The 16722-nt window shown below is 43.2% G+C and overlaps 1 protein-coding gene across 1 annotated transcript in view; it reads left to right on the top strand.

The window, feature by feature from the left end:
• The window catches only part of LOC129707581 (uncharacterized), a 70589-nt gene extending 55733 nt beyond the window's left edge, over window positions 1-14856 (top strand). Inside the window, exons 23-31 of the mRNA XM_055652729.1 lie at window positions 2416-2507; window positions 3159-3335; window positions 5558-5617; window positions 5883-6050; window positions 6152-6219; window positions 9048-9090; window positions 10835-10898; window positions 12103-12179; window positions 14231-14856. Coding sequence (XP_055508704.1) covers window positions 2416-2507; window positions 3159-3335; window positions 5558-5617; window positions 5883-6050; window positions 6152-6219; window positions 9048-9090; window positions 10835-10898; window positions 12103-12179; window positions 14231-14278 — 797 coding nt within the window. The 3' untranslated portion in view covers window positions 14279-14856. The remainder of the gene's footprint in view (window positions 1-2415; window positions 2508-3158; window positions 3336-5557; window positions 5618-5882; window positions 6051-6151; window positions 6220-9047; window positions 9091-10834; window positions 10899-12102; window positions 12180-14230) is intronic.
• Window positions 14857-16722: the final 1866 nt, after the last annotated feature.

Raw genomic sequence — 16722 nt, 5'->3', positions numbered from 1 at the left:
TGGCTGGGAATCTATTCCTTGGAGCGTAGGAGGATAAGGGATTATAGAGGAGTATAAAATCTTGAGAGGACTAGATTGGGTAACGCACAAAGTCTCTTACCCAGAGTAGAGAAGTCGAAAACCAGAAGACATAGGTTTAAGGTGAAGGAGGAAATATTTAATAGGAACCTGAAGGAAACTTTTTCACACAAAGGGTAGTGGGTGTATGAAAGTAGCTGCTAGACGAGGGAGTTGAGGCTGGAACTATTGCAATGTTTAAGAAACAATTAGACAGGTACATGGAGGGATATGGACCAAAGGCAGGCAGATGGGACTAGTGTCGATGGGACACAGTTGTTCAGTGTGGGCAAGTTGGGCCGACGGGCCTGTTTCCACACTATGTACAAGTATATTTGAAACTCTCACAAGTTTGCTGCTTCCTGCACTTGCACTATCCCTTTCCTCCATCAGTCCTTTATTGCCAGCATCTACCTTTCATCCATCTGCCTCTTTCCCAATACCTCCCCTCCCCAGCTCAACCTCCCCTGCATCTATCGGCTCCTGACTTTCCCCTTCACCTCACCCCTCTTTGCACTGGCTGTCCTCCTTCTCCATTCTCAGTCCTGATGCAGGCTTTTGACCTGAAATTCTGATCATTTTCCCCCACTGCCCCACATATGCTGTGGTGTTTCTCTAGCAATCTGCTTTTTACTCCAGATTCCAGCATCTTCAGTTTTTCATGTCCCTCTTGACGAATAATTCAATGAGTTCCCAAGAGTTACCAATGACAAGATGATCAACTGGCCTTTAGTGGTGTTTAAGAAATAAATATTGGGAAAATCCAAGGGAGATGGCATTTGAAACAATGACATCTCATTTTAATTGTGGGTCTTAATTTAACATTTCACTCAAAAGATGTAATGACTGGAAATTCAGAGCTCTATCTGGAGATTGTGACTGGAACCAAAGCTTATACACGATAATTAATGGCCATTGGCTTAGACACATTGTGAAGGCAATGAAGGAGTTGGCCATGGGGCTAAGAGGGGCAGGATTGGATTCTGAGAAGAAGGAATGCAGTCAAATGGACTGGAGGAGTTATGCCCCTGTCCCACTTAGGAAACCTGAACAGAAACCTCTGGAGACTTTGTGCCCCACCTAAGGTTTCCGTGCGGTTCCCGGAGGTTGCAGGTGGTTGCCGGAGGTTGCAGGTAGTGGAAGCAGGTAGGGAGACTGACAAAAACCTCGGGGAGCTGCACGGAAACCTTGGGTGGGGCGCAAAGTCTCCAGAGGTTTCCGTTCAGGTTTCCTAAGTGGAACAGGGGCATAAGAGATAAGAGACAGGGGTTACAGAGATAGGTTGAATAAGTTAGGTCTTTATTCTCTGGAGCGCAGAAGGTTAAGGGGGGACTTGATAGAGGTCTTTAAAATGATGAGAGGGATAGACAGAGTTGATGTGGACAAGCTTTTCCCTTTGAGAATAGGGAAGATTCAAACAAGAGGACATGACTACAGAATTAAGGGACAGAAGTTTAGGGGTAACATGAGTAGGAACTTCTTTACTCAGAGAGTGGTAGCGGTGTGGAATGAGCTTCCAGTGGAAGTGGTGGAGGCAGGTTTGTTGGTATCATTTAAAAATAAATTGGATAGACATATGGATGAGAAGGGAATGGGGGGTTATGGTATGAGTGCAGGCAGGTGGGACTAAGGGAAAAAAAGTTGTTCGGCACGGACTTGTAGGACCGAGATGGCCTGTTTCTGTGCTCTAATTGTTATATGGTTATAAGGCTGGGTGTATTGAAAGAGAAGCATGACTAGTGCTTAAGCACATGACTAGTGGTCAAAGATGAGAGTACGAGATCTGTATGGTAATTTGATAAGGATGGAAGGGCTAGATACATAGGGGGCAACACAAATAAGTTTTGTAATAATTGAAATCTCAAGGATTTCACTGCAGGTTCTGCTGGTGGTGGCGCCTGAAGAACCAATGCCCATTGTTAACGATCAGGACTTCAGCAGCAGCAGCAGACAGTTGCTGAAGTAAGTGATGTGTTCTAGAAGCCAAAGGATATATTCCTGATATGGAGTAAAGCAACAGCTCATCGTGGAACCACTGAGGATGTTGGTTGTTTCATCTCAACTCTCTAAGAGTTGAGGAGGGTCAAGACTCAATCTAGCTGTGCCACTAAAAGTCCACACATAGACCTACGGTTCACAGTTTAGTTTAGTGAAAAGCTTTTGTTGCATGCTATTCAATCTGCGCAAAGACAATACATGATTACAATCGAGCCATGATTACAATAGACTTGGAACTGAAGCCAAATGCAGTCCCCACCTTTTACACAGGTGACAGACGAATAACAATCTGGACTAAGAATTTAGAATTTTTTGTATTGATATTTCATATTTAATGTTCTTTCCCTTCTGTGTTCTTAGTCTTATTCCAAATTAACCGATTTGCTGAGGTTGACTATTCACTGGTTAATCAAATTGAAATCACCAATGATGCCATGGACCTGGATTTTAAGGTATGTCCTTGTCTCCTGGGGAGGGGAGGGTGATGCAAGTGTACATGGGCAGTTGGATGGGTGGACCTTTGGGCTGTTTCATAGTTCTGTTGCCTTTAGACTTATTCAAGACTGTTTTTGAGCTCCATTTATACATTACCAGAGGTCTTGTGATGCATATTCACTATCCAGGTTCAAAAGGCTTATTGGCAACCTCAGTTTTCTGGCTCAACAGTAAGGAACAATAGGTACACAAAATTGCTGGAGAAACTCAGCGAGTGCAGCAGCATCTATGGAGCGAAGGAAATAGGCGACGCCTATTTCCTTCGCTCCATAGATGCTGCTGCACCCGCTGAGTTTCTCCAGCAATTTTGTGTACCTTCGATCTTCCAGCATCTGCAGTTCCTTCTTGAACAGTAAGGAACAATAACCTACTTGCTTCTAGAATCCCATTCTTTGATTCATGTTAGGACCAAGGTCTGTGACCTTGTGGTTAAGAATAAACAAAGGTTCCACTAGCAACATATGTTTGAAAGATAATTTATATTGAGAAGTTTGAAAATGGCCAGGCAGTTGTTAAAAATAATTTTGTTGACCAGTTTTCTGCCTATTAACAGTGCATTCGGAGTCTTCATGCCTTGTATGTGATTTGATGTCTAATTCTTTTTATAGGGTGAATTCTACAGAGTGGGACAAAGGCAAGATCCTCCCTTCAAGCCACCTCCAATCAGCCTTCCCAGTCAATCCACACGCATGTTGTACTTGGGAATATCTGATTTCCTTGCTAACTCAGCAGGATTTGTGTATTATGAAGCTGGAGCTTTACAAATGAATATCACCGATAAAATGGTGGGTAAAAGCCATCCTTACACTGCCCCAGTGTATATGAACGAGGTTACTATTTTCACTGGTGGTGGGTTTCTGCAGTAGGTTGCTGCGAAACTATGCGGAGGTGCAAAACTGAGGCAACATTCACCTGCTGATCACAATTACTCTGAAGATGCACTGGACACCTCATTCCAAGCACTCGTTACCACCTGTGCAGTGACGCGAGTGGGGGTGCATTGCACAGTCTGATTCCATCTTTGCTGTCATTGCTGTCTGAGTTAAAATATTTCATTTTCGACAGAATGACTGATTTACCTCACGGCCTATGTGAGGAGTCATAGTGTCACTGCTGTTTTTACTCCAAATTCCAGGCCGCTGAGTTCATTCCACTGTGCCAGGAGGGCATAAAAAGTAAAGCACCTTCAGACAGAAGCTTGCTCCTTTTTCAGTTGTCTCTTATGAACCTCAGTGCTTTGTTTCAAAATAATAGATCAAAATAGGAATATAATAATAATAATAATAATAAATGTTATTTATGGGCGCCTTTCAAGAGTCTCAAGGACACCTTACAAAAATTTAACAGGTAGAGGAAAAACATGTAAGGGGAATGAAATAAATAGTAGAGACATGACTAGTACACAAAGTAAAGACAGAATTCAATTCAAAACACAATATGAGGCAATTAATGCACAGATGAAAAGGGCGGGGGGTGTGGGGCTAAGGATAGGCAGAGGTGAAGAGATGGGTCTTGAGGCGGGACTGGAAGATGGTGAGGGACACGGAATTGCAGATCAGTTGGGGGAGGGAGTTCCAGAGCCTGGGAGCTGCCCTGGAGAAGGCTCTGTCCCCAAAACTGCGGAGGTTGGACTTGTGGATGGAGAGAAGACCGGCTGATGTGGATCTGAGGGACCGTGAGGGTTGGTAGGGGGAGAGGAGGTCAGTGAGATATGGGGGGGCAGATGGTGGAGGGCTTTGTAGGTGAGGATCAGGATTTTGTAGGTGATCCGGGGGGAGATGGGAAGCCAGTGAAGTTGTTTGAGGACTGGAGTGATGTGATGCCAGGATTTGGTGTGGGTGATGAGTCGAGCGGCTGCGTTCTGGACCAGTTGGAGTCGGTTGATGTAGGTGGAGCTGATGCCAAGGAGAAGTGAGTTGCAATAGTCCAGTCGAGAGGAGATGAAGGCATGGATGAGTCTTTCAGCAGCGGGAGGTGTGAGAGAGGGTCTGAGTTTGGTGATGTTGCAGAGATGAAAGAACGAGGTTTTAATGACATGGCAGATGTGAGGCTCAAGGGAGAGGGTGGAATCAAAGATCACGCCAAGGTTGCGGGCCTGGGGAGATGGGGGAGACAGTGGTGCCGTCGATGGTGAGAGTGGGGTTATTGATTTTGCTGAGCTTTGTTTGGTCACAGAGCAACAAGGGGTAGCAATGTCAGGTGATTTATGGGGCCTGTTTCCGTGGTTGATCAATTGGCAGAGAGGCACACTGATTCATACGTTCATAAGTGATAGGAGCAGAATTAGGCCATTCGGATAATCAAATCTACTGTGCCATTCAATCATGGCTGATCTATCTTCCCTTCATAACCCCATTCTCCTGCCTTCTCCCCATAACTTCTGACCCCTGGTTCTGTAGGTCACGCTACTATATCACTATTCCAGTGACCTGGCATCAGTTCTGACCTTTGGTGATGTCTTGCCTAAGTTTGCTTGCTCTCCATGTAGCCACATACGTTTTGCCCAGTAGCTCATATATCCTTCGACATACCAAAGACACCCTGTTACGCTAATTAGCTGCTGTACTATACCTCTAGTTTAAGTGGTTGGTGGGAGAATCGGGAAAATTACTTTCCACGTGTGATAGGACAGCATGTGGGGGAATGGGAGGGCTGACATAAATTAAAGGGACCCAATGGACTCCAATATGTGAAAAATATGAAACGAGGATGAAACATAGGGCAAGAGGCAGAACTAGTGTATTGATTAATTACATTCAGTAAATCTAGATTTATGAATAGAAAATTAATTCTTTAGAAATGCTATACTCTTTGCAATAACTTCAATAATGTTCCAGGTTTTTGTCAATGAAATCTGCAGTCATTTACAAATCCAACCTCAGAATTGCAGTTGTGTTCGAAATCCACACGGACTGTTACACAATATTTGCCTTTCAAGATTGTACAATGACACAATCACACAAAATACTAAAAATAAAATTGGCTATTTCCTTTCTGTTTTCCCCAGATTCCAAGTCAATCACCTATCAGATTAAACACAAGGTCCTTCAGTGTAATCATACCTCAAGTAAGTATTTCATGGGTTTGCAAACTCTTGTCTGATATTCTGTTTGTCTGATAGTCCTTATCTCATATCACCATGGGCATTGTTATCACATCATGATTCTTTGCACGTTACTCTATGATGGGAAAGATGAGCATTACCAGAGCATAATACTTAATATTCTGTGAAACATAACATACTGATACTAAAATACTGAGATCGGATACAATTTGTGAAATAGGAAATGAAGTCAATGGCATAAATATTAATAGAATATATGTCTCAACAGCTGGAGAAGCTCTATCCTAACATGCCAATGGAAATGCATCTTCGAGCCACTCAATCACCAGTTCTGAAGGCTGCAACAAGCAACATCACCGTTCAAGCATTTGGTGCATTTGATGTGTACGCGGTCCTGCCAAATTCAACCCTTGCATCGCTTTTTGTCCTGAACATTGTAAGTACTAAAATCTACTTCTTCTGTAGTACGTCTTAAATTTTTTAGTTGACTCAACTATTGCCATGAGAAATCTCCTTTATTATTTTCTCTTGTTGTAGGAAGCGAGTGTCTCTGCCCAGATACACATCGTTCAGATGAAACTGAATGGATCTCTGCAACTGAATAGGTAAGGGAAAGACTACTTTTGAAAGGCTGTTCATGCCCTCATATGGCCCCATATGTGCATGTTAAGATAATCACCACACAATTTATTACAGCAATCATCAAAGAAGAGAGGACAGGACAGGTCACGTTTAAACTAAAATGGCAGGGGGATGGGAACCAATGCAGGGAGACAAAGGGCGGTAAAATGCGGGCTGAAGCAAAAGGTAGAAGGGAGAAAAGAAAAGCAAACCTGAAAGATTTGTGCCTTAATGCGAGGAGCATCCGTAATAAGGTGGATGAATTGAATGCGCAGTCAACGGATATGATATCATTGGGATTACGGAGACATGACTCCAGAATGACCAAGGTTGAGAGTTAAACATGCAGGGGTATTCAATATTTAGGAAGGATAGACAGAAACGAAGTGGAGGTGGGGTGGCATTGCTGGTTATAGAGGAGATTAAAGGACCTGTCCCACTTCTACGAACTAATTGCCGACCTCTGCTGAGTTTGCCCTTGACTCATACTCGCAGCATGGTCACCACGAGGTTGTAGGAGTTTCTGGGAGGTCTTCGTTAACTCTTCCTCATGCTCATGAGTGATCTGCACGTACTCGTTGCCTCAAGCAGGTGGCGGTGTTTCTTCAACATGCGAAAAAATGTCCACGAGTAAAAAAAGGTTGGCATAAGTCGGCCATGTGGGACAGGGGCTTAATGCAATAGTAAGGAGAGATATTAGCTTGGATGCTGTAGAATCTGTATGGGTAGATCTGCAAAATAACCTGGGCAAAAAACACTTATTGGAGTTGTTTATAGACCACCAAACAGCAGTAGTGAGGTTGGGGATATCATCAAAAAGGAAATTAGGGATGCATGTAGCAAAGGTACATCAGTTAACATGGGTGACTTATTGGAGACAGTGTAGATGGTTGTCAATAATTACAGCAGGACCTTGAGCGGTTGGGCGTGGGCTGAGGATTGGTTGATTGAATTTAATGCTAAAAGATGTGAGGAGTTACCTTTTGGGCAGTCTAAGAAGGGCAGGACCAACACAGTGAATCTCCAGATCTCCAGAGTTGGGAGATCATGTTACAGTTGTACAAGAAATTGGTGAGGCCATATTTAGAGTATTGTGTTCAGTTTTGGTCATCCTGGTATAGGAAAGGATGTTGAAAAGACTTACGAGGATGTTGTCAGGACTCAAGAACCTCAGCTATAGGGAGAGGTTGAGCAGGCTATGCCTTCATTCTTTGGAGCGCAGAGGGATGAGGGGTGATCTTATAGAGGTGTACAAAATCAGGAGAAGAATAGATCAGGTAAGCACACAAGAGTCTCTTGCCCTGAGTAGGAGAATCAAGAACCAGAGCACATAGGTTTTGGTGAGGGGGGGGGAAACATTTAATAAGAACCTATGGAGCAACATGTGTGGTAGGTATATGGAACAAGCTACTGGAGGAGGTAGTTGAAACATGTACTCACAAGGTTTAAGAAACATTTGGACAGGTACATGGTTAGGATATGTTTAGACAGATATGGACAAATGCAGGCAGGTGGTACTAGTGTAGATGTGGTATGTTGGCCCACGTGGGCAAGTTGGGCTGAAGGGCCTGTTTTCCACACTGTACTATGACTGTAAGAACTACCTGCTCTGTATTGGCAAAATGTCAAAACATCTTTAATAACTATCTGAATTTACCTACAAAAAAAAGTTGTAGTTAAATATAGTGTAGATGCTATGCTCTACATTTAGATTGGGCCTTCACTCCATAACCTTCTGAGGCATGTTCATTCTGTTATACTGAATGCACAACTAACAATTAACACTCATTGATAATACTGATAGCACTCACAGTCAACATTAATTAAATATGTCTACTTATTTCATTAATGTAGTACTAAGGCCTGTAGACTAAGATGAGCCTAGATTTGACCCTTGATCTATGTTATTAGTTACCTCAGAAAGGGTGCAACTTCTGTGTTCCTATATTAGGATGAATCAACCAGACTTTTCTGTGACTCCTGTCCAGTGACATTGAGTGGACTTTGTGCAAGTGTGCACAATGAGTAAGATGAGGTTCAAGCAACTAATTTGCACCAACTAGCTCAAAACCCAGCTAAATGAGACCTGGGACCACTCAGCTGTATGCCAGGGTAAACTAGCATTAGGAGGTCAGTGGCACTATTGAAGACCAATGGCTGTTGAAATTTGCAATCCTTGGCATCTGAAATGAAATAAAACTGTTTCCTGCAGCATTGAATGTGGCAAAGGGTAAATTGGAACTGTGTGCTAGTACAGCACTGAGATAGAAATGGTCGGTGCTGTTGCAGGGAGAGGTCAAGGGCTTGCATGCACTGAGGTGTGGCTATACATCTGGATCTCAGGATGCAAAGAGAACAGCACATTGAGAAAGTTTAAACATGCCTGTCCATCCAATGCTGTCCATCCAAGTATTCAGTGCAAACCAAAGCTGCCATTATATTTATGTGTGAGAAAGAACTCCAGATAATGGTTAAAATCAAAGGCAGACACTAAATGTTGGAGTAACTCAGTGGGACAGGCAGCATCTCTGGAGAGAAGGAATGGATGACGTTTCGGGTCTAGATCCTTCATCTGAAGAAAGGTCTAGACCCAAAACGTCACCCATTCTTTCTCTCCAGAGATGCTGCCTGTCCCGCTGAGTTACTCCAACATTTAGTGTCTGCCATTTATATTTGTTGCATGTTGCCTCATTTCACTGTACCATTATCTACTGAAGGAGTTTAAAGTCAGATTGCACAAACATTGTTAAAAATCGGACCCTTTCCTTTGTGATATAATGGTGTTCTGCTCTTTTACTTTGTTTTTTTGTAGTTTGAAAGTGTCTCTTGAACATTCTAATGTTGGCCCTTTTTCGGTAAGAAAAAACTCCTGCACATTTTAATTATCACATATTCTGCTTGAGACCAATGTTAGTTAACTACCAACCTACCGCCTCCTTTCTTCCCCAACCTCCCCCCTCCCTCCCCCGCCACTTCTACGTATATTCCTTCCTCTAGCTTCACAATTCTTCGAACCTGTATCAACCTATTACCTGCCAGGCGGTGTCCTGCTCCTCCTCTTTTCCAGTTTTCCACCTCCTCAATAATCATTCTGCAGAAGGGTCCCAACACAAAACCCCACCTGTCCATGTTCTCCAGGGATGCTGCCCCCTACTGAGTTTTTGTTGTCTATTTTTCAAGTCATGTTTGTTTGAGGTGACAAATGATTCTTCGGTCAAAGAAACATTCTTAGACAGTCACCATATCGCGAGTAAGTTCTACTATGAAAAATTGAGAGAGGGAAAAATACAAAACCACTTTAAAACCAATTGTTCAATTAAAAAGTAATAATTATGGCAGCACAGTGTAATGGCACCTTAATCACAGACTTTAATCATCTTGACTTGGTTATCACACACACTCCATATGATGCATTTATAGGCAAGATCCTTTCTGAGCTTAACTCAGTAGTGTCTCAGATAACATGAATGCAATTGGAAAATTCTAAACAGTTGTAGAAAATCCAAGTTCCATGCAATAAAAATGTAATTAAATTTACAAAAGCAAAAATACTGTTGATGTTGAAGATTTTATATACAAACAGAAAATGCCGCAAATCTTCAGTGGGTGGTCGAAGCAGAGTTCACGGGTTGATGATCAACACCTTGTGCGGCCATGATAATTATGTAGCCCCAGATAATAAGCAACAGTAGTTCTGAATATGGAGACAAACAGGACTGCAAATGGTGGAATCTTGAGTATCCCTTCTGAGAATGCCCCCCTCCCCACAACCTCCAACATTGTTGTGCCCGTTTCTATCGCAACCCAAAATCCACCGACAGGACAGCGCTGGTAGGACCATTGTTTCCACTGCTCTTGCCCTACGGAGGTCATCTCCACACATCAACTCTGCCTTGACCCCCTCCCCCACTATGCTGACCCTTCCCACCAACACCTAGCAGGCCCCTCTACCAGAAATAAACTTTAATGTCTTGACCCACACCTCCTAATCATTACCATGGACATCCAGTCCCTTTACACTTCCATTCCCTATCTGGAAGGCCTTAGGGGCCTCCATTTCTTCCTTCCGCCAATATGCAGGTTCATAGGTTAATTGACCGCTGTAACTTTCCCTTGGTGTGGCTAATGGGAATGTGTCAAGAATAAGTTGTGTAAAAATAGATTTTTGATGGGCAACATGGACAGTGGACCAAAGAGCCCATTTCCATGCTGGGTCTCTCCACAATCATAAATTGGCTAAAATAACTGTCTGTAAATAGCCATTCCTCTCCACTGAAATAAATGTAGTCACTGAGTCATTTTCAGTTCTAACCTGGGTCAGCTCCCTCTCCAGATTCCTTATTGAGCTAACAGGAAGCTAACATTCCAACCTTCAACCCCACGAGAAGTTCTGCTCAAGAGTGCGGTCAAAAGGACCACAGTGAGGACAACCTGGGAAGCCTGAGACTTCCTTGTTCATATGAGTGTCAATTCCAGCCCCCCCACAACGATGTTGTACACCGTCACTCCCCACTCCCACCATAAACATTACATTATCCTAGGATATTAAACTGAGAGGATCTTTTTTGACATTTTCTTTCTCATCATGTCTTGTTGAAGGTGGCCAGTCTGGAACTGCTGATGAACATTGCAGTAAAGTTAGTGGTGTTACCAGAAGTCAATGGTAAGTACGTGATGGAGACTGTTTGGGATTTCCAAGGTAAAAATGGGTAATGGTGCAAAGTATTTAGATGTTGGGGATTTTTCTAGTGTGTGCCGAACTTCATAATCTTTAATCTAGAAAAATTAGCTTTGCTCATTTGCCCTATAGGATAATCATGGTGTTCTGAGACTTTAGTTTGCAAATTAAAGATTTTACTGACTTAATTAGTAGGACGATCTTAATGTCAGTTGCCAATTGGGAAATGCAGGGAACAGATGTTATAGTTCTATTTCTGCCTAGTTGTAGATATCAAGGGAGAGAAAAATGAGTGACAGGAAAACCAGCTTCGAACATGATTCTGTCAGATTCTCAACAGATCGATGAGGTTAAAGTGGCCTCCAACATATCTCCATTCAACAGATTGATGCAAGAAATAATTAAAAAATATAGATGCTCTAGATCAGAATTAAAAGCAGAACTGCAGAAACACTCAGCAAGTCAGGCAGCATCTATGTAAATGTTAAGTCAAAGGAAATGTTAAGTCAAAGGAAAGAATCAACATTAATTTATCAACGTTATAACACCCTCAGTTCATCACAAACTATCTCAAATCAGTGAAGTGCATTCACTCTGCCCCCCCCCCCCCCCCCCACTCCCATTTATCTGCCACCTCACGTCATTGTGCCTCACCTAAATATCACTCACTTCCTTGCCACACCATTTCTTCCACTAGGTCTCCCCTTTCTCCTCTCTCCCCCACATCTCTCTATCTATGTTCCTTCTTCTGGCTCACAGTTCACAATTCATATCTCCATATTTCACAGCTTTTATTCATCTCTGGCCTTAGTTCACCTGTGCACCAATCAACAATCCCCCTCCCACACCTGTGGCCATCGATCACTTGCCTGGCTTTCTCCTCCCCCCCCCCTCCCCCCCCCCCCCCCCCCCCCCCCCCCAATACAATCAGTCTGAAGAAGACCCCAACCTGAAACATCACCCGCTGAGTTACTCCAGCACTTTGTGTCACTTTTTCCAGGAAATAAAAGGTAGGGTAGAGGTATTCCTGTCAGATAGATGATCGAGGGAAGAATATTTGCAAATAATACAAATGATCACTTAATACAGTTGAATAGATGGGTGTGGGAAGAACTTTTGTAAATTATGCCAGGATCAGACTGGAGCGTCTTTGAAATGTCACAGAAAATTCTCATACCTCTCCTTACAGAGAAACTGGCCAATGGAATTCCACTTCCAAACGTGAAAAAATTAAATTTTATAAATCCCAATCTTGAGGTGAACAAGGTGAGTAATTGCATTACATACGATGGTGTTAATGGTGTGAAATACGTGTGCATGAAGTTGGGTCAAAACGATAGACATGAAGGGGACAGTTTCCCTTGAGGATACCCATGAGGGGAGACTATGTTCACCATGTCCCGTCTTGGCTATTTTATTTCTTTGCAAACCCGCATTACAGCGCAGAGTTTCAACATCATTTTTGGCCATCATTTATTATTATAGAACATAATTTATTGGTATGATCCTGAGCCATTCCCAATGTCTTAAAAATAACTTTTAAATTATTTTTTTTGCCAACTTTATTTTATTCTCTAGCTTGAGTTTGGAGTGCATCACTATTAGGTGAAATTAACTTTCATTTTCATGATATGGGTTTCAAGTTGAACCCAGTGTAAGAAGTAAGCACTGAGGCAGATTAAAAAGGTATAATCTTTTCAAATCCTCAAAAATGGTTGAATATTTACAAAGATATCAAAAAGAGCATCTAACATTTTAAATACTGAAATGCAGCACATAAGAATGTACCTTTAGATTCGGATTCAGGTTCAAACTTTATTGTCATTGTGCAGTGTACAGTACAGAGACAACAAAATTACAAATTAAAATGTTTACAAAATTAATTTTTGAATACTGTAATCAGTTCTGGTCCTTAGACCTTCTGGTGAAGATTTCTGAAGAAGCGTCTCGACCCGAAAGAGTCTGATGGGCCTCGCCCCGAAACATCACCCATTCCTTTTCTTCAGAGATGCTGCCTGACCCGAGTTTCTCCAGCATTTTGTGTCTACCAGAGATTTGTGACAATGGTTCCAGGGTAGAGATGATCTAGGTACTTGATAAGGCTGGGGAAGATGGGATCTTGAGGTCCAGTTTTATATCTGCCTGAAAATGAGAACATAAGTAGAAAGAGTGGTAAATAAGGCATATAATATGCTTGCATAGATGGGGCATTGAGTATAATAGTTAGAAAGTCATGATGCAGCTCGATATGGCTCTGGTTAGACCACATTTGGAATACTGCATGCTGTTCTGAGAATCTCATTACAGGAAAGATGTATAGGCTTTGGGGCGGGAGAAGCGAAAGAGGTTTACCAGAATCCTGCCCAGATTAGTGGTTTAGCTAATAAGGAAAGGTTGGATAAACTTGGATTACTTTCTCTAGAACGCCAAAGGTTGAAGGGAGGCCTGATAGAAGTATATAAAATTATGAGAGGCATAGATAGTCAGAATCTTTTTTCCCCCAGAGTAGAAATGGCAAAGACTAGAGGGCATAGCTTTAAAGTGAGGGGGACAAAGCTTAAAGGAGGCAGTAACAATAGTGGCACTTAAATTACATTTAGATAAGCACATCGATATCTTGGGCAAGGTGGGTTATGGATCTTGTGAGGGAGATGGGATTAGTTTATCTTGGCATCATGTTCAGCATAGACATTGTGGGCTGAATGGCCGGTTCCTGTGTCGTATTTTTTTTATGTTCTCCTTGGAGCAGATAAGGCAAATGGAAGATATAGAGTGTTCAGGGAATTGAGTGAAGAAGTTAGAATAGATGTGAGAAACTGGTCCCATTGGCAGGATGGGCAAGAGGCAGAACAAAGGTTGGTTAGCAAGGGTCTAGGGAGGTGATGTGGTAATGTGTTGTGATCAGAAAGGCACGCGTTAAAGTTGTCAAAGGAGATCTAATAGTTACTTCCATAGGGGGATTTGGACATGTCCTTGTCAAGAATGTCCACAGAGATGATATAATTAAAAACTCTTTCATAGTCTGAAGAAGGGTTTCGGCCCGAAACGTTGCCTATTTCCTTCGCTCCATAGATGCTGCTGCACCCGCTGAGTTTCTCCAGCTTTTCTGTGTAACCCTCTTTCATAGGATGTTCCAGTCACTGTGGGCTGAATGGTCTCCTGTGGTGTTTGGTTTGGTTTCATGAGATGAACAGTAAGCTGTGACATATCATGCATCTGGGACTATAGATTTAAACTGTACTTTGAAGCAAGCACCGGTGCCATGTGAAAGAAGATGGGCGAGCATTATTTTAATGTTAATATCTTGCTTCTTTCAGAATATTCTGGTGATTGCAACTGATCTTCAATACCAGCCGAGTGTTTGATGGGAAAGACAACGAGTCACTGACTGCTTTGATTACCTAATTAGGCCACTGCTTCAATTTTTTTGCATGTTGCCAAATATTAATTTCTAGCTTGTTGGCTTTTAATCTAGTACATTGCAAAAAAATAAGCTATTGTTAAACTTTATATGCAGAGTCTTGATAAATTTCCAAATCTGAACTTTTGTTTCGAACTTTCATGTCCAAGAACATGAAGCAGAAAGAGATCGCTTCTGAAATCTTCCTGCAAACGCTTTTGGGGAAAATATGAAGCAAAGATCAGGAAATTAAGAGAAGCCAAGCTTTTCCTCTAACAAGTAAAAGCAAATGTGAAGCTTCATCATTTTTGATCGCTACTTTTCAATGAGAAAGGGGTTACGAGAAACTGTTGGTGTTTTGGAACAATTTTCATTTGAGCTCAACAATTTGCGCTGAGCCCCAAACAGTGCACATTCCTCAACATATCTGCGCATGGATATTTGTTATACCTAATAGTCGTGAAACAACTTCTGCAAACTCTCCGTGGAGGCGCCTTCACTTTTCTTGCTGAGCTATACAAAAATAAAGATATGAAAGAAAAAGCCTTTTTATTAAAATTAGGTCAGAAATGAGAAAAACCTACATATTTTTCAGTTGATTTCTTTCAGTCACAATTTAATTCTCTACAGATTAGCAATACAGGTGCACAACCTTTTATCCGGAGTTCCGGAAACCGAAAAACTCCAAAAACCGGCCATTTTTTCCAGGATGTCGTCTGCACACCAAAGCTCGCGTTTGGCGCCAAACTTGACCCGAAACGACCCACGGTCAACCCAGGTCTGTACTACTGTAGCGGCTGCCTCCTCCCCGGAGACCGGGGAGACACATAAACATCTGTAAATCATTGCTTAAATGTTAGTCAGTTAGTTTGGAGGGCTTTTATGTGAAAGGGGGGGGGGGGGGGGGGGGGGCGGGGGGGGGGGGGTGAAGGGGTAAACTTTAATTCTTAGTCCCCTACCTGGTCGGAGAGGCGAGGAACGGTCAATGCCTTACCGGGTCGCCGTGCAGTAAGCTCCGCAACGCTGCGGCCGCCAACTCCCAGCTGGGGCTGCGGGAGTCCGGCCGCGGGCGGCGCCGGTTGGAGCTCCGACTCCGGTAACTCTACCCCTGGCTGCGAGGCGTTACAAATCCACCGCCGCCCGCGGCCAGACGCCCGCAGCCCCCAGCTCCGCGAATGTTGGGAGTCAGCGGCCACAGCGCTGGGATACCAGCGGGAAGCGGGCAATGCCTTACCGGGTCGCCGTGCGGTAAGCTCCGGGGTGCTGTGGCCGCCGACTCCCAACATTCGCGGAGCTGGGGCTGCGGGCGTCCGGCCGCGGGCGGCGCTGGATTTGGAGCGCCTCGCAGCCAGGGGTAGAGTTGCCAGGGTCGGAGCTCCAACCGGCGCCGCCCGCGGCCGGATGGAGCCCCCAGCTCCGCTATGTTGGGAGTCGCCGACCAGGTAGGGGACTAAGAATTAAAGTTTCCCCCTTCACCCCCCACCCCCACCACCACATAAAATCCCTCCAAACTAACTGACTAACATTTATGCAATGATTTACAATGATTCCCCAGTCTCCGGGGAGGAGGCAGCCGCTCCAGACTTTTCAAGCCGCCCGCGCAACCTACCTAATCTACGCTAAAAATCTTCCATTCGGAAATCCGAAAATGTCCGAAATCCGACAAGTGTCTGGTCCCAAGGCTTTCGGATAAAAGGTTGTGCACCTGTAGTTTTAAATCTGTAGATTTGCCACCATTTTTCCCGTGGTTGCCAGTGTACTCTGGTGATGGTGGTTACTGAACATGTAGGTTCATTCATCCATTGCTTTGTACACTAACGTTGTGGAGGTACTGTCAACACACTGATCATGAGGACCCATCATCATAACCCTAGGAAGAAACAGGATTTGGTAAACAAGTTCTAGCATTTACAGCAGGACCCACATTTGTACAAAATAAAAATGAACATGAAGCAGCAAGTCCACTCTATATGAAACACTATGTTATTTCATATCTTAAATTTGAGCTAAAAATGGAAAATGCTGGAAACACACAGCAGGTCGGGCGGCATCAATAAACGAGAAACAGTTAATGCTTCAGGTCTGGAACCCTTTGTTTGAACAGACCCTTCTGATTATGGGTCCAGGACCTGAAACATTCATTGTTTCTATCTCCAGAGAGGCTGCCTGAGCTGGTGAGCTTTTCCAGCATTTTCTGTTTTTATTTCAGATTTCCACTATCTGAAGTTTATTTTTTTTAATTCATCAATTTGAGATCAGGTTTGATAACATTGATAACATTGCCAATGGTGACGTGAAAAGTATTTTGATTAACAAAGATATCAGTTGGAAATATAAATGTGCTTATGTTTTTAGGGTAGTAATTGAGAGATCCAGTCAAGACTTCTATTCCCAGCACTGAAAGAGAGT

The sequence above is a fragment of the Leucoraja erinacea genome, chromosome 21, assembly GCF_028641065.1.
Source record: "Leucoraja erinacea ecotype New England chromosome 21, Leri_hhj_1, whole genome shotgun sequence".
In the NCBI taxonomy this organism is placed as follows: domain Eukaryota; kingdom Metazoa; phylum Chordata; class Chondrichthyes; order Rajiformes; family Rajidae; genus Leucoraja; species Leucoraja erinaceus.
This window is presented reverse-complemented; position numbering and strand designations above follow the sequence as displayed.